Raw genomic sequence first — 18,613 nt, 5'->3', positions numbered from 1 at the left:
ACAGTTACCTTAAATGTATAGTTTTACTAGAGTATATTCATAGCTTAAACAAACTCCAATGAAAAACTATCATGACTGTCAATGTGTTACATTATATCTTATTTTTATCATGATATAAAAGTACTTGGCTTTAAGCACTAACCTACCCCTGTACATTGAAATAACACTGTATCTACTGTAAAATATTTTTGAAATACCTGCAAAAATTAAAATTCATGAGTATGAAAAAGCTTTTTTGTACCGACTTTAAGAAGATTATTTTTATTTTGGAACGTCGAAAAAATTAAAAATTAATACAATTATAGTTCACTGAAAAATTAGCATGAAATCTAGTTTGAAAGCTAGAATCGTTCATGGCAAAGTAATGTTCCATTTAATTACAAAGATTAATTCAGCCTTTATGTACATGTCTGGTCTTTTCATTTTTCATTGAAAATATATAATTCGAGTGCCATCTGGTAAAATTGCTGCACGCATATCGCTGGCAGATATTTTAGTTGTACACACAGAAAAGAGGAAAAAAAATAGGGTGATGGAAATTTGTAAAACATAGTGAGGTACAATATGGGGCTTGAACCAACTCCCAGTGACATCAGTAGAAAGGCTCTTATTGACTTCACTGGAAGCTGGATTGGGCCCATCACGGTGATGTATTTTATTTCCTCAACTGGTGCAATGTGAAACAATTTGTGAATAGTAAACTTTGCAATCAAAAGTGAAGTGGACACTCTAACCCAAACCCTTTTATTGCTTGGTCTAAAGTGCTAAATGAAGTTATCAAGAGTGCTTGATCTGTGCAGAGCATACTACAGAACACAGCAAGTCATCAAACTGCTGTGTATGTGGCTGTTTTTAAACATTGGCTTTAACTGTTGGTCTTTTTATACTTGTAATGATTAAAAATGAGTACAATTAACTTAACTATGACACTTAATTTATCAAGATTCCAGGGAACTGGAGGGTTGTTTAATAACTAATTTGCACGCCACATCCAACTGGCCAACAGTAAGCTAAGCTATTATTTTCCTATTTCAGTAGTTGTTTTATATGTTCTAACTTAATGTGGTTATTAATGCTTCCTTCTTGCTACATCCTGAGTTCAACAACATAAAAATAGCAGGTGACATGTGACTAATCACAACTCAGCAACACAGCACAAATATAAAATATCTGGTGTATGATAGTCACACCGACCTGTTTTCAATCAACTCAGAGAGTAGAGAAAACTGTATTTGGTGTATTTGGCAAATGCCAGTCTGCTCATGGACATTCCAGGAGCAGGGGAAAAAAGACAGGAGGGGAATTTGCCAAATAAATTGTTTGTTGGCAATTATTCACTAAGTGCTAATACAATAGGGGTGATATTAACAATATTATTTCACCTTTATTATATTGCCACTTCAATCAGTTGAAACTTCAGTAGGACCTCACAGCATGGAGATGTCAGCACATCAGTTTGCATGACTGAGACACTTTTTTCTGTCATAAATCCCTGCTAATGCTTTCTGGTCTTGTATGCTTTGAAGACAAAAATCTTCACAGCTGGTTCAAGCAAACTAGGCCATTCCTCAAGTGCATGATTCACCTCTGGGGCTGCAAGGCCCAAGATTCAGGGCAAAATGCTGACCCCATTAAAGTCAAAGACAAAGTTCACATTGATTTCATAGAACCAGAATTTCACCCTCTTTTTGTGTGTAACATTAACCTAACCTCCCACCCACTTCTGTTCCAAACTCCTATGACATGCGAGAGAGGAGACCCAGGCCCTTCCTGGCTTGTGAAAGAGTCATGAACAACTGGTACCTGAAACACTCAACACTTCATTCAGAGAAGGAATCTTCACTTTCTCCTTTCCTACACACAGCAATCCAACAAACACTAAAGAAAACCACCCTGGACACTTCCATCCTAGCCAACCACCAATTAGCCGTGATGGGAAATGGCACCTCCATCACTAGACCCCTCACTTGTGGAGTTCCACAAAAATCAGTTCTCTCTTCAGTGCTTTTCAACATCTACATGCAACTACTAGGTGAACTGGGCAAACAACATGAACTTAAGTTCCAGCAGTATGCAGATGATACACAGTTCTACCTATCCTTCACCATAAACAATCACATCGCTATTACAAAGGTGGCCTACTGCTTGGATGGGTTCAGCTCTTGGATGAAGTCGAACCCAAGCAAGACAGAAGTGATGCTGCAGCCATGGTGCAGTCTCCATTGGTTGCAATACACACCCACAATTAGTGAATTCAGTCCGTAGTCTATGAGTACTCTTGGATTCCTCACTGATGCTGAGCTTTCACATAGAAAGCATTACCCAAGGATGCTGCTATCATCTCCACCTAGCTAGGAACCTCTGTTCTTTCCTGGCAGAAGGAGACCTGACCTCAGTTATTCAAGGTTGCATCACCTCTCAGCTGGGTTACAGATTCCTAAGCCATAGGAAACTCCAGCACATCTCTTCATCAACACAGGCTACTATGCACATATCAAATCTGTCATCCACTCTCTACACTGGTTTCCCATAGAATTTTGAATCAAGGTCAAGGTCTCAGTCCTTATCGTGAAAGCACTTCATGACCTGGGTCCAGGATATCTAAAAGATCATCTAAAGCTCCAGGACAAAGCCCATGATCAACAACGCTACTCCTCTGGCACAATGGAACTATCAACAATAAGACCAAAGCTCATCTGTGCTAGAGACAGAACTGTCTCTGGGCATGATCCAAGAGTGTAGAATGAACTCCCGCAAGAACTATGGACCACCACTAACCTCACCACCGTCCACACGAAGTGCAAGGTGCATTTCCTTGACCTTGCCTTCTCTTACATAAACACATAACAGGTAAATTAAAAAAAAAATACAGACAAAGATACCACACTGCACATGCTTCTCCCTCTGAGGAGAAGATGAGAGAGCAAATAAAACTTGGCAGATGTGTAGTCATGTTGCTTCATGCACTACTGGAAAGTGTTCAAATACTATGATGATGAGCCCAGTACAACAACAACGTGAATAGAATAGAATGTTCAGTTCTATAGATGTCAGGCAGCACTGCACCAGAACTATCATGTGAGTTTGTGAGCAATTAAACTGAAGGAGGAACCTGGGATATGTCCTAGCCACAACAGCAGTTAAGGAAGAGAAATTCCAGTTCTTAGGAAGTTTAAGCTATCACCATCACATAACTCTCAATCAGCAGCACTGCACACAGGGCCATCCCTAGGGGAGTGCAGGGTCTGGGGAGGAAGTGACAGATTAGTGTCTTCCGGGACCAAACATGTCAGCCATTTGTACCAGCCCGTAGGACCCTTTAAAGTGCGGGGATCCAGGGTGGAAGTGACAGATTCATCTCTTCCGGGATCAACCATGCCGGTCAATTGCACCGGCCTTCAGGGTCCCCCAAAGCCCGGGACCCGGAGTGGTCGCCCCAATTTGCCCTACCCAAGGGACGGCTCTGACTGCACAGCACTGAAGCACAACCAGCAAACACTACTGTGTATCTTCCTGGAGTGGGTCCCCCATAATCTGGGAGTCCCATGTAACTAAAGGTTTGACATTATTGGGTGAACTAGCCTGGAAAATACTGATCCCATTAAAGACATTGCGAGTTTTACCATTGTCTTGATTGGGGAAACGATTTTAAGTTTAAGACCACTGAGCACTACAAATTCCTTTTATTCTTAGAGGAGATTATTTTAGCATAAGCATTGGACACAACAGCATGAGTCATATTAACATAAAAGCCAAACCAATTTCTTAGCTCAGTGTATCAGTATAATTACTAGACCAGCTAATATTTGTTCTTATCAGAGATAATCCTGTTCTAAACTCATTCTTCTACCAGCTAAACCAGGGGAGGGCAAACTATGGCCTGTGGGCTGAATCCGGCCCATCAGGGCTTTCAATCCAGCCCACAGGCTTGCCAGCCCCGTGGCACAGCAGGGCTAAGGCAGGCTCCCTGCGTGCCCTGGCCCTGCGCTGCTCCCAGAAGCGGCTGGCACCACATTCCTGCGGCTCCTGGGGAGGGGGCAGAGGGCTCTGTGCGCTGCCCTCACCAGCAGGCACTGCCCCCTCAGCTCCCATTGCCCGAGAACGGGGAACCGCGGCCAATGGGAGCTTCGGGGTGGTACCCGCAGGCAAGGGCAGTACACAGCAGAGCCGTCTGCCCCACCCCACTCCTAGGAGCCACTGCCAGACATGCTGGTCACTTCCAGAAGCAGCGAGGGGCCAGGGCAGGCAGGAAGCCTGCCTTAGCCCTGCTGCGCACCACTGCTACCCCAGAGTTGCTGGAGGTAAGCGGTGCCAGGCCGGAGCCCACACCTCGACCCCCTGCCCTGAGCCCCCAACCCCCTGCCCTGAGCCTGCCCTAGCCCTGCTGCGCACCGCTGCTACCCCGGAGCTGCTCGAGGTAAGCGGTGCCAGGCCAGAGCCCACACCCCGAACCCCTCCTGCACCCCGAGAACCCCCTCCTACATCCCGAGCACCCTCTCCTGCACCCCAGCCCCAAGCCCCCACCACACCCCACATCCCCTCTTGCACCCCTTGCCCTGAGCCTCTTCCTGAGCACCGCACCCCTTCCTGCACTCCCTCCCATACCCCAACCCCTTGCCCCAGCCCTACATTCATGGCCCTGCATATAATTTCCCCACCCAGATGTGGCCCTCAGGCCAAAAAGCTTGCCCACCACTGAGCTAAACTGCAGTTATATCAAAAGAGACATACACCTGTGTATTTTACTCTAACTCCATTTCCCATTTTTACCTTTGCTTGTGATGCTACATCATGAGATTCAGTTATTTTATGTACAGACTTGTGGGTAGGGGGAGAGATGACAGATTGCAAGACTACACAGTGTACATACCTCACCACAGATCTGGACTGTCAAATGTGAATATTCATGGCACTCAGAAGATATTCCTGATAACCCTTCATCTATGATCACACAATATATATGGTTGGATCTATGCTTACTATATCCCTTGTAATTTTGAACTAATGCAATATGTTGATTCCAATGAACCAACTGCATTTTGGTATTTCATGCTCCATATCAACTCTGAGTGAATCAAATCCAACAGTCCAAAGCTATCTATAAATGTATTAAGAAAGAACACAGTGAAACTAGTCATAAAGCCAATGAAATGATCCAAGCCTTAAATCAGTTTATTCTTGGCCCAAATGCCAACTGACAGACATATTAAAAAGATTTAAAATACTGAATGGGAAGGAGCTCAAGTGTTTGTTTTGGAAACCAATGCAATAGACAAGCCATACTCAATGAGAATTTAAATAAAGCCAAGTCCACGGAAAGAGAGTCTCCTTGCTGAAATAAAGCTGCAACCATTCAGACTAAATCCACTGGCAGACTACAGTTTACCAATCTGAAGTATTATATTGGAAGGCAATAGTTGTTTCAGCTTTTCATTGGAGAGGTCTAAAAAGATTCTTCAATCCCCAGTTAATGCTGAACAGTATAAAACCCAATACCAAGCACAAAGCAATAAAAACATACGGATCGGATATTAAGCAACTTTGTCCTATTTCTAGTCCCATTGATGCCAACAGTAAAACTCCCATTTACTTTGATGGGAGCAAACTGATAATGCTCAATGCTTCGAAAAATCTTACCCTATGCCTGTATGCTAAATCCTTTGTTTTATAACATAGTTCTTATTAACCTCAGGGCTACAATAATTTTTCCAATTTTCCAGCTACATAAATGTGATTGGACTAAACCTATAGTTGCAGCTGTTACTGTTTCTTTTTAGTGAATGTATTGATATTTTTAAAGTGCCAGACTGATAGCCCTATTTTATCCACAAGCACCTTGGCTTTTGCAAGATAAATTAAGAGAAGGATGCATTAAGGTCCCAGTGAATGAGTAATGATGTTCCCTTTAATCCAGGCAAAAAAACCCTCCATAAATAAATTCTTTTCTTTTTTGGGGGGGGGGAGGGGCATCCTAATGAACTTAAAATAAAATTTAAGCACTGAGCAAATTACCATGCTATTTTTCACATTTTACAGTTCATAAGTAAGGGCACCCCAATCCACAAATAAAATCAAATGATTGATTGAGGTGGGATTGAAACATGTAGCAACAACTGCTCATTGGGGACAATAGGGAAGGGTGTAGTGCTCTGCGGAAACTCTGGAAGACATTGTGTCTGACACAGGCAAAATGCTGCAAGAACTCAGGGAATCCCATATGGAGCACAGATACCACGCTACCCTTGGAAAGGGTGCAATGTCTGCTTCTGGCCAGTGAGAGGTAGATGGGGACATGGCCCTTCCTCCTCTCTGCCCCCACTGAAGATGGAGTAATTAGTTCCAGTAGCAACACTAGGCCTGAGAAATCCTTGCATGGAAATGGCCCAAGAACAGGCCAGCCCAAGGACATGGTGCCCCTCCCTATGTTGGAAATTCAAGGGAGGAGAAGCTCCTTAGGCCCTCCCTTGCAAACCCACACTGTGGTCCAACATGATCTAGGACTCTGGGTACAGTTTTCTCAAGTGCCTAAGTGACTTAGGCTCTTAAGTCACTTAGGTACTTGAGAAAATTATACCGTCTCTCGAACTCCAGATGATGTTATGCTTTCTCCAGAACCTAACGTTTCATTTTAACGAACAACCTTGTTATCCCTCCCTTCGAAGTCATGCTAGATTTTCTTCCCAGGTGTGTTTCATTTCAGAACCCAGGAGGGTTGCTATTTACAAAATAAATACATACAAACATTAATTGCACTTTCATCTGTTAGCACATTGCTCTAATTATCCATTAAACTCTTCTTAGAAAGCTACTCCGTGCCTCACCCCCACCTGGAGAAATCCTGAGCAATTGACCTCTACTGCAAATGGTTGCCATGCCACCCATTGCTGGAAACATGAACAACTCTGAGCAAAACCTTTTTGGGTGTTTTTTTGTTTAAGCTCTGGCATGTCAGGAGATTTAACAAAGAGCACTGCATTGATTGACGTGGTTAAAAACCCCCAAGGGCTTAAGAAAGTCAACGTGCTAAAGGAAAGTTTAGGTTCTGAATAACATAGCATCATCTGCGCATAGATATAAAGGGAGCATAAGGGAGGGAGAGAGGGCAAGGAGGCTCTCTCCTGCTGCAGGGCCCAGCACTGTGGGATCTGTGGTCCCCAAAGGGTCTGTCTTGGTAGCTGTGATAGGGATTGTGAATAACCCGCTGTTGATAGTGACAGCCTTCCAACCCACGCCTTCTGTTTGCATTGGTTGACATTTGTTTAAAATTTCCAGTGCTACCTTCATCTGGGAAAGGGATATTTTTTACTAAAAAAATCTAAGAATTTTCTTTATATTTCTAGTTTCCTGTAAACGAGTGGGAGTCTGTGACCCCATCAGTCTGCGTGGCCCTATGCTTTGCAGGGTCTAAAATCCAGATCCAGCCAGGAAGTGTGTGGACAGGGTGTGGCTTTACCATTTCCCAGAAACTTAGTAGCCATCATGGACTTAAATTCAAGCAAAGAAGACTGTATTTACACCTCCCTTTCTCTGACCTCCAAGAATAGATTTATCTGTATGGTGGTAAATTGTTCACTCTGGATCTGAGCAACCGTATCTCCAAAATACCTAGAAAATGCCTTACAGCCTGAACATTCAACCGTATTGAATGCTACCAATGCAACATACTCAGTCTGTTCCCCACTTGAAACAGTTCTTACAATCAGGGCTTTGCAGTTGTTGTCTCACTCTGTGGAGAGGAATGCTGTCCACTTGAGCCAAGCCCCTTCTGTGCAGACTTGCAATGAGCACACCAATATTACTCCCTTCATCATTCCCACCCCTCCCTTCTATCCTATATTGCAGACAAGAAAACAGACATGCGCAGACATGCAAAGCAGGCAAGACAGCACAGAACAAACAAACAGAAGAGACATCCTGTTTTCTACCTAGGAAAGCGTCTCTCTTTCTAGTAGATATTACTTGTGAAAAATCCCATTCTTGAGCTTAGATTACTTCTAAACTTTAAAAAAGTTACTTTTCAAAATTATCAAGGAAGAAGCAGACAGTCATCACTTATTTAAAAAATGTAGGCACATTAGTGTTTGCCTAATAAATGTGAGGAGCTGACAAAGCATCTTTTCCGCTGAGTACTGCATGCTGCTTGGTGAATAGCCAATAAGGGAGCAGCCTCCTCCTGCATCTGATGATCCCCGTTAAAAAAATACCTCTGTAAACTCTACCACCACCAGAGTCTGGAGCATTTCAATGGGACATTTAACATTTCTCTTCATTATTTGTTTCAGACATCACTGGCTAATGAAATGCTTGAACAATTTAATCTCTGCTGACGTTATTACAAAGTTTCCCCCAACGACATCACCATTTCTGCTGTCTAATACTCAGGGTATTAAAAATATGCATTAGCAAATAGAGATGCACCAGTGCAGTTACTCCTGGTTTCACCAGCGTAAGGGAGAGGATTATGGCCACACAAGCCAGCTAGCCTGCCAGGACCATCTGTACACAAAGTGCAGTCAAAAGCACATGTAGATTACAGAATCTGGCCCTACACTGTCCTTTATATCTGCTCTCAAGTTAAGCAAAGCACATCGTCAAATATCAAAACAGCTGACCAAATGTAGGTGAAGATTTTTGAAGACAAACGGTAGCTAGGCATCTTCCTTGCACCGGAAGTCTGCCATTAGTGGCTTTGAAAAAATGTGTCTGAAACATGTATTTTTAAATAAATGGAACATGAGTGATCAGCTTCCACCAGCTGATCAAGCCAAGTCCTAGACTTGTTTTACTACAACTGGGTTTGGAACCTGGCTTTTAAAACACAGCTGTTTGGGCAGCAAAGACAGTGCCCAAAGGAACCTCCCCGCTGTGGGTGACTGGCCTGGCAAATCAGAAACCATATTGAAGAATCTATCCTGTTACGGTAGAAGGTGCTAATGGTTGGCACATTAGGGGTGGTTGACATAAGCACCCCGGATTAAACTCTCCATAAAAGAATTAAAGATGCCATGTGATAACTGCACCCACAGAGTCAGTAAGGGACCTGGGTATCATGTGGGTAAAAGTACTCTCCTTTCTCATGGGACCTTTCTCAGCTCCTTTCTCAGAGCTGCTGAGTAAAAGGAGGGTCCATGGCCAGGTCACCTTTTCCAGACCATGCAGTCTGAGGCAACACTTGAATTAGGGGTTTTCCAGGGTAAGGTTCAGGGGCTAAGGGAGGAAAAGAAACAGTGCCTTGTTAAGCAATTGGATTTGTCTGACTTTGAGAAGAGTCCTGGAGAAAGACACAGGCCCAAGGAAGCTGCTCCTTGGGGCTGGGAAGGCAGAGGCCTTACTTGGGGTTCCTGCCTGAATGCAGCCTGTTACAACCTCTGCTCAAGGAAACAGGACATGTGTTCATTTTGTAAATACACAAATTACACTAAGAATGTACTTTTTTCTGCTTCACTGATTCCAGCTCCAAACAGGAAAATGGCCTACAAGGCCTCAGAGGGAGGGCTCTGAGTTACTCCAGTGAATTTTCTCCCAGGTGTCTGGCTGATGGGTATCACTGACATGCTCAAGGTCTAATTAATCATCATATTTGGGGTCAGCGAGGAATTTTCCCCAAGGCCAGATTGGCAGAGACCCTGAGGGGGTTTTGCCTTCCTCAGCAGCATGGGGCACGTGTTACTGGCAGGTTTAAACCAGTGTAAATGGTGGGTTCTCTGTAACTTGAAGTCTTTAAATCATGACTTGAGGACTTCGGGAACTCAGCCAGAGTTTATCAGTCTATTACAGGAGTGAGTGGGTGAGGTTCTGTGGCCAGCAATATGAAGGAGGTCAGACTAGATGATCATGATGGTCCCTTCTCACCTTAAAGTCTATGAGTCTATGAGAATCCATTACCGTTCAGCAAAGGGGCAATAATCCTTTTTAAAATGTACCTTTATAAAAGGGTTTTGTTTTTGCTGGAGAAACAGCAAAAACAATGACAGTTAAAGCTAAAACAACATCAAGTTTGTAAAAATGAGAGCAACTTTCTTGCACTTCAGAAGAATTCATGTTAAGCTGGTGTATATCACTGCTTTGACACAGCATTTCCACTCCAAAAGCTCCAGATTCATGCCCAATTTTACTTGTGTATGTGTCCCTCCAACTTTTTCTCTGTCTCCCTTCCTCTGTTTCAAGCCTGAGATTTGTCACAAGTGTTTTAATATCATGCACCCACTCAGGCCTTATGGAGTTGTGCTAGGGTCTGAAAAATGACAGCGAGAGATCAGGGTTAAATGCAATTTCCTTTCCCTTCACCCATTTTCCACTATCTGTCTGCGTGGTGCTCAGGTTATTAATGGAACTGACATCACTGTACAACTGACTGAGCAGTAGCAGCAGCCAGATAACAAGGGAGAAGCTGACAGCAGCAGATCTAGCCTCACAGATAAGATATAAGCAAACATGCCATGGCTATTAGCTTCAGCTCGGGTCAAAGATGAACATTTCATATGGTTATTGAGCAGAAAACCCCAGTCTTCCTGAGGAGATTAACTGAGTTTGGGTTCTGAAAGATATTATTCTCTGGGGCCAAAGTAAAAGTTTATTGGAGGAAGAAGTGTTGGACTTGTAACTATGTATTGTCAATCCAACCGCAAGTGAAGATTTCTTTTTAGTCCCGGAAAAAAGTGTAGAATACTTTCAAACTGAAAAGAAAGTCTCTCCCACTAGTTTTATCTGCCAGTTGAATGTCATCCTTAACACTGTCATTTTCCAGATGAACACAGAAGGGTGTTAACTTCAGCGTCCTGGCAGAATTCCAGTCTGGGTTACTAAAGTGACCTTTCCAGATTCCCTTCCTCATTTCCAATGAATACTGTACTCTTCACTTCCCTCCTTTAACCCATCATGTAGTGCTCTTCTCTGCACACATTCATGAGCATAGTAGGAAAAGGATTAACCACTTTGTAAAGACAAGTCTGAGTTGAATGGCGGTATGTTTATTGTCCTCTAAAGCGGTAGGACAGTTCAGGAACACAGTTAAAACATGGTTCAGCCCCACTACATATTCCAGATCATATTTTAACTGTATCAGTAGACTAACCTTTTGCAGCCAGGTCCCCCAACGGACAATATAGATTGGCATCTTAGTCTTTAATGTCTACATCAGAGCACTGCCACAACCCAAGACTACGGAAATTTTAAAGTATTCCACTGAAGCAAAATCATCACTGAGGCTCAGTTTGCACTAAAGACAGGATAGATGGTTTTGTGATTAAAAGCACAAATCTGGAAGGGAAAAGACTGGGTTCAAAGGTTTCTAAAGGCACAAATAGGAGTTAGGCACCTAACTCCTAGTGAGTTCCATCTCTGCCTTTGAGCATTTCCCCCTCAGTTCCCAGGTCTTTCTGAAGTAAGGTGTCACTGAACAAGAGTAACCTGGCAGAGTCCATTAATGTTTCTAAAGTAGATTTAAGGTTTGTGAAGTGCTTTTAGACCTTTGGATTGAAGGTGCTATATAAACATAAAGGAAGGGGTGGGGTCTTTAGTTTTGGGACTCACTCCTATATATGGTCCGTCAAAGCCTGGTTTTGTTAACTTTTCAGACACCCTGAAATGTCTATCTTTTCCTTCTCTTTTCTCAAGGGTGCACTGAGGCTTGGGACTGGTTAATCTGCCAAAGTACTTTTGCATTATTTGGTTTATAACCTAAGGGATAAACACAAACAATTGGCTGGCGCTTATCGACATTTTTATTTCTAAAAGACAGACAGAAATGGAAAGCATTATTATTTAAATCATATTAGGCAAACAAGCTATAAACTAGTGCTAGGCAGGAAATGGTTTGCCTGTCTTGTGAAAATTTTCAAGATTTTTACATTTATTCCCATCCTGAATAAGGACAAAGTGTCAAAATCTCAAAAATATTCAGCAGCAGAACCCCCCCCCCAAAAAAAGTTTTGGTTCAGATCAATCAAAATGTTGTCTGATCATTTCAAAGCATTTAATCTCAATTTTGACCATTTTCTAACAATTTTAAAAGATATAATTAGCTTACATTTCTATCTGAAAAGTCATTTTGGAATTAGAAAACCGGAACTTTTCATTTTGAAAATGTCAAAACAAATTTTGCTTTGACAATTTCAGGGGCGGGAGAGGGTTCCAAAAAAAATTTGAGTTAAAAAATTTGTCAAAGCCACCCTTTTCCCCATAAACAGTTCTGGTTTTGACAAATGGACATTTTTTGACAAAAGGGTTTTGGTGAAAACTTTGTGACCAGCTCTACTTTAAACATAGTTTAGAACAGTTATGGTTCCTGTCCAGTGACCAGGAATACCATATTTAAAGCATTTAAAACTGGTTCAGCTAAAATGGTTATGACTCTTATTCAGTAAAGTGCTAAAGTAGTCCAACTGACTTCAATGGGGTTGACTTCAATGAGAATACACAAGTGCTTAAGGCACATGCTTAAGTACATTTTTGAACTGGGGCCTTTGTTCCTATTATAGATTGTCCTAAATTACTCCAGGCACTGGTTTGTAAAGGCCATTGACCTGATCTGCACCACAGAGGTCAATGGGAATTTTGCGTCAGCTTATATTGCTTGATTCTGTTCCCAGTGAAGTCAATCAGACTTTTGCCATTGACTACACTGGGAACAGAATCAAGCAATATAAGCTGAGACTAAACTAAGAAAAATAGCAGAGAATTATGCGTATGTTTTTCTGTGACTCTGCCCTATCAGTCTTCAGACTGGGAGAGATAGGATTGGAAATAAATGTTGTAAATAGGACTTCCTTAGAGAAAAGTAAAACCAGCCAACAGTCAAATTCGGTAGGCAACAACATGACTTCAGAGTGACCTAGGGATTTGTGCTCTGTAACCTAGAAAGGTTAATTATGTTACAGAAAGGTCTTATTACAGAAGCACAAGATTTTTGGGCTTGTTATTTGTACTTAAAATTTAAAAAGTAGTCTTCATCTAGACAAATAAAATAACTTCATAAGAAGCAGTAAATTTTCATACTTTTAGAAAATATGTTTGTGTATATAGGTCTTGAATCTTACTGTCAAGCCCCAGATTAAACTCAAGTACAAGGTGCATTTTAGGGGAGGAAAACAAAGGAGTGAGCAAAAAATTAATTAATCCTGCCAGTGCCCAAGAAACATTATTATAGTTTACTTCTCACAATGATCATCTGCCAGTGAATTATCATTTTTGAAGAAGCAGCAATAAATTACGATTTTAAAAATTAGGTTCATCATTAACACGATTACAAAAGTCATGTTGATGTAGTTTCAATTTTGGATGCTCTTTTTTCTCTGCAGGTCTATCCTTAGGAAATGCAGCTGTCAGTATCATTAGGCTGATATAGTAGCCCGCTATCAACACTTTCATTGTCAGAAAAAGAAAAGGTCCTTTTTGCACATTTGTTAGCTTTCCCAACAGGCTGCAAGGTGACTCAGAGCTGGCCCAGCACAAGAGCTATTGAAGAGGTATCTCTCCGCATGACTAACATAATGCATACAGCACATGCCAAAGACACCCATTGAGCTGAACTCCTCTGAATAATTTAGCTATACTTAAAAAATGAAGGGAAAATGTAATGACCCTCACAAAATAGGGAGTTTAAAAAGTGAGAACAGGAAGTAAAATGGGTTTTAAAAAGAGAAAAATCAGAGGCCTCCATCTAAGACTCAGAGGATTGACAGGAACAGTATAAACAAATCCTTGATTACAGCCAAATAGAGTACAATAAAACAAGACTAACAGAAGAAAAAGGAAACAGAATATGAAAGCAACCTGGTGCCAGATACTAGACTCTGACTTAACTATGGTTTTTAGAAATACCATGAGCTCCATCCAGAGAATTAAGTGAGAATTGCATGTTAAAAAAAACAACACCCAAGCGTGTTAGGATCCATTTCTTTGGGTATTTCGTTTATTATTTTGGGGGGGGGGGGGGAGGAGGGAAAGGTAGGCTGCTTTCAGTAGAACTGGTTTCAATTCACACTTACAGCATAGGGGTTTAAAATGATTAGAATACATGATTTTGATTATGTGGTCTTATTCCAGAGAGAAAGAAACACACTTAAAACTCCAGAGTATTCCAGGAGGAAAGGTGAGATTCCTTGAGATACAGAGCACAAGGATGCTGAAGAAGTTTTCAGAAGGCCACATAAGCTAATACTTGCTAAAAAGGCCAATTTTCAAAACTTAGACTGAGCTGGCTGCTCTCCCAAAGCCAAACTACGGCACTGGTTCTATCATAGGGATCCACTCCAAAGCCTGCCTAAATCAATGGGAGTCTTTCCATCGACTTCAGTGAGGTTTGGTTCAGGCTTATAGAAGGTTGTTGTTCAGCTGACCCCTGGCACTATCAGCAATAAATATGTGGAAGCTACTATTGAGGCTATCCCTATCACAAGCAGGATCTGCAGTATCCTCTTTGAGGTGATCAATAAGCGTATCAAGCCATTTGCAATACAGTGGAGTCACCTAAATATAAAGACATATGAGCCCATCAAGATCATGTTAGAAGAAGAGAATTTTTTCAAGAACATTTTCAATGCACAAAACCAAAACATACAAACAAAAGGTCTTTTACCTCTTGCACAATAAAGTAATAAACCTGCTACAGACTCAACTGCCCATGGACTAAAAAGGGACTAAATACCAGGGAAACTGACCTACTGCAGTAGAACTGATAAACAGGAAAACAACAACCATTAACTCCTTTCATTCCAGCGTGGTTTGCTGACTCAAAAAAACCCCAGCTAAACAAACTATGTCTAGACAAAATGGGCTTTATGAAATACAGCCATTTCTGGGTAAAATGCTGGTGCTGTTTAACTACACACAGCAACTCTACACTATACGTCATCAGGAGATAATACGGCCAAGTGGATAGAACAGTGGATTTGAACTCATGAGAGTTTCCCAAGGTCAGATTGTAATCACACATAGTTGGATTTGTCCTCAAGTTAACAATCTTATTCTTATAAAAATGTCATGAGACACTTAATTACCACAAGCAGCCAGAGCAGTTATTTTACATGTCATTGGCACAATGCAGGCATAACTGGGTGACATTCTATGGGCTGTGTTATACGGAAGTAGGGTGACCAGATGTCCCGATTTTATAGGGACAGTCCCGATTTTTGGGTCTTTTTCTGATATAGGCTCCTATTACCCCCCACCCCCGTCCCGATTTTTCACATTTGCTGTCTAGTCACCCTATACAGAAGGTCAGACTAGATGATCTAGTTGTTCCTTCTGGCCTTTCATCTGAAACATGGTGTCTCCAGCAACACAGAACTCTCTGTTATAATGCTGGGCTTTGGCTCAGTACTGACCCGGAAGTCAGAGGGCTACCTAGGTATCCACAGCAATATACTTTATGCAGTTGTTCCTCATCTCAAGTACTGACCCAAACAACCTCTCAACTTGTGAGCTCTGACAGGATAACAGCAGCATTATGGACACAGGCAATGACAGATTGTGGACACATTTAGACAGATGCACTTTCTGTGTAACAAACCAGTAAATAAATACTGGTAAAGCCACCAAATTTTCTGTTTTATAAGTAAAAAGAGAAAAAAATGGTGAGCCCATCCTCTCCTCCTGTGAATTCACGCATTTTTAGGGTATGTCAACACTGTAAAAAAAAAAAAGAGAGAGAGAGAGAAAGAGATACCGACCCCTTGGCAGTGATTCTCAGAGTCTGGTTCAATTGACTTAGGCTCAGTGGGCTCATGCTATAGGTCTAAAAATAGCATTATAGACATTCAGGCTCGGGCTGGAGCCCAGGCTCTGAGAGCCCCCCTTGCTGGATTTCAAAGCCCAAGCTTCAGCCCAAGCCTAAACGTTCACATGCTATTTTTAGCCCCAGAGTGTGAGCCCAAGTCAGTTGACCCAAGCTCTGACACTTGCGGTCGTTTTTTGCAATGTAGACAAATCCAGATTGTTGCTCTGTGTGCTGCTCCCTGTTTTCTGAGATCACTTTCCATGTCTCATATAGTGTAAGTGAGAGATGGAGGGACCTGGTTCAGGAAGCTTTCGGTACCTTCTAACATCCAATTTACCCTCTGCACTATAATGTCACATAATGTTTAAGTTATCATGAAGGGAAGTGCCAGCCTTGAGAATGATGTGATATCATTGCATTTGGGGACTGCTGATTCACTGATTGCTCAACATCACCCTTGGAAGTACTGTTTTCAGGGGGTAGACTTCCAACAGTGACATCAGAGAAGATGCCAGACATAACATCTTCATATTCACATTGCTAAATTGGAGACTCTTCCTTCCAGGTACTGGACATCCTAAACAATCTAAACTTAAAAATATTTTATAGTAGTATTATTCATTTGTAGTAAGGTAGAACCTAGAAAGCCCATTCAAGGATCAAGGATCATTGTGGCAGGCACTGTATTGACAAATAATGAGGAAGACAGCTCCTTCCCCAGAGAGCTCTCAATCTCCATGTCAGTCAGGTGTAAGAAGTGGACAAAACAAACAGGGTGAACATGGGAGGAAATGAGGTAACAAAATTAACCGTGCAGTAGAAAAGTATAAGTTCAGGTTTCTCAGCATTAGAACATAAGAACGGCCATACTGGGTCAGACCAAAGGTCCATCTAGCCCCGTATCCTATAAGTTTGGACAAACAGATTGCCAATGTGCATTTCTAAAATAATAAACAATTAAATGGAACTTTAAACACAGCATTAAAACTAATGGCAAAGCTTCCATTGACTTCAACACAGCAGGATTTCACCTAGCATTTTAATTTTCCCACATCAACAGTTACCTTTTCATTAGCTTTCCTTTTTGTTCTTGCATCCATCCAGTCATTTTCCTTTTCCAAAATGTCGATAAAGGCCCAGCGAATCCCTTCAGTCAACTCCGCCATCTGCAAAACAAATTCTCCCCAATAAAGAGAGTCATGAGAAACTGACTGTGAGACTAACTGGGTATATGAATGACTTGTGGGATAAGACTACATCTCTCTCTCTGTTTATATGACACCCAAGTCTCCTTCCTTCCCCACATACCTTCCTCCCTCTCTCCCGCAACCCTGGGTTTTCTAGTCACAGAGTGCTTGCCTTCATTTTCATCTCTACCAGCTACACTACACAAGTTTCTGACTACTGTTCCCTCCACGACACAATAATGAAGAGTCATCATGAGAATGCCTTTCTTGTGCTCATGATGGACGTGCTGAGAGAACAGCAGAAGTCTTGTGAAATTCCTGACCATTTGTTTCCCAATCACATGCGTATAGTGCCCAGTATTCCTTCTGATTGACATTCATCCAAAAGAACCATATTTGGGCTGTTTGCATCCTTACCCAAACACACAGCAGAGCTCTATTATTTATCCAACTAGCTTCATTTGTGGACTTTTACTGTAATTTAAATAAGTACGGTTTATATGGCTGGTGGCAGCAGCTTGAACACCCAGCTGGGCCCAGTTTTCCTTGGTTTTGCACCTTGGATAGTAATTTATATTGGCACCACAATTCTGGTCTGGTAGCATGTTTCATCCACTTGGCACAGGTATAAAATGACTACACAAGGTGTCACGGAATTTCAAAAACAGGAATAGCAACACTTAGATACTAGGGGGAGAGACATTAGAGAATAGCCTAAAATGATACACCTCAAGCAACCCCATGGCATCTGATCCCGAGTGAAAGATTATTCTGCTGGTCTAAAGAGTGGAAATGTTATCCGTCTTATGTATTTGGCTGGGGGAGTTGAACAACAGAGGTGCTTGTAGTCAATTGCTTCTACTTGCATTGACAGGTGAGGCTGAAGACATAGGCAATTACTAAAGACACAACCATGGCAATAAAAAAGGGCTGAAGTTATTGGAGCTGGATTAGGCCTAAAAGTTGGAATAGCAAAAGACATTTAAAACTAATCTAAGGATTCAACCATATCACTATATAAAGTTTATCACCTGTGTTAAATTTAAAAATAAACAGAAATGTCAATTAACATGGACATGCAACATGTTAATCAGTAGAGATGGTATCTTTAAAATGTCCTTTTGGGAGTAGAGGGACCCTGAAAAACATTGTTCTCAGCTGAACAGCCATGAATGCATCAGACTCTCATTTTGAGCTTGTTGTGTGTCTCTCTAAAATGAAAGGAAAGCACTTGCCCTCTTTATTATTCAGTTTCCTCCCCTCTTTTTTTAATATCTCATTACTTTAGAGACAATATAGGACAACCAGAACAAAACATTAAATATGACCAAATCATCTCAGTAAACGACATCAAGGGACTAAAGTAACTTAAAGAATATTGATGGCAGAGCACTGACTCAATTAACTTAGTGCACTAATGAGGTGAACTCCTTGTGTTTGGAGGTTGCAAGTTCAAACTCAAGCTCTGCAATTGGACCCTGGTGTATATTTAGGTTTTATGCACCAGCTGTAGCAGTTGGGGGTGGGAGAAGAAACCTATTCATATTATCAGAGTTATTACTGAAATTGCTCAGGCATAGCTGTAAGAAACACTGCAGAGACTGTAGGTCAAAAACAATACTATATTTAGACACAGATAATATTTTTTTTCATAAAAGGAGGAGAGAGAAGGCATGCATGGCATGAGACATCATCAGTGACTAAAACC

General features: G+C 41.7%; 1 protein-coding gene across 1 annotated transcript in view; it reads right to left on the bottom strand.

Annotated features, from left to right (window-relative positions):
* Nucleotides 1-18,613, bottom strand: part of PHEX (phosphate regulating endopeptidase X-linked) — a 141,112-nt gene that overhangs the window by 53,217 nt on the left and 69,282 nt on the right. The window contains exon 12 of the mRNA XM_073328113.2: nt 16,783-16,884. Coding sequence (XP_073184214.1) covers nt 16,783-16,884 — 102 coding nt within the window. The remainder of the gene's footprint in view (nt 1-16,782; nt 16,885-18,613) is intronic.

The sequence above is a fragment of the Lepidochelys kempii genome, chromosome 1 (genome assembly GCF_965140285.1).
Source record: "Lepidochelys kempii isolate rLepKem1 chromosome 1, rLepKem1.hap1, whole genome shotgun sequence".
NCBI lineage: Eukaryota > Metazoa > Chordata > Testudines > Cheloniidae > Lepidochelys > Lepidochelys kempii.
This window is presented reverse-complemented; position numbering and strand designations above follow the sequence as displayed.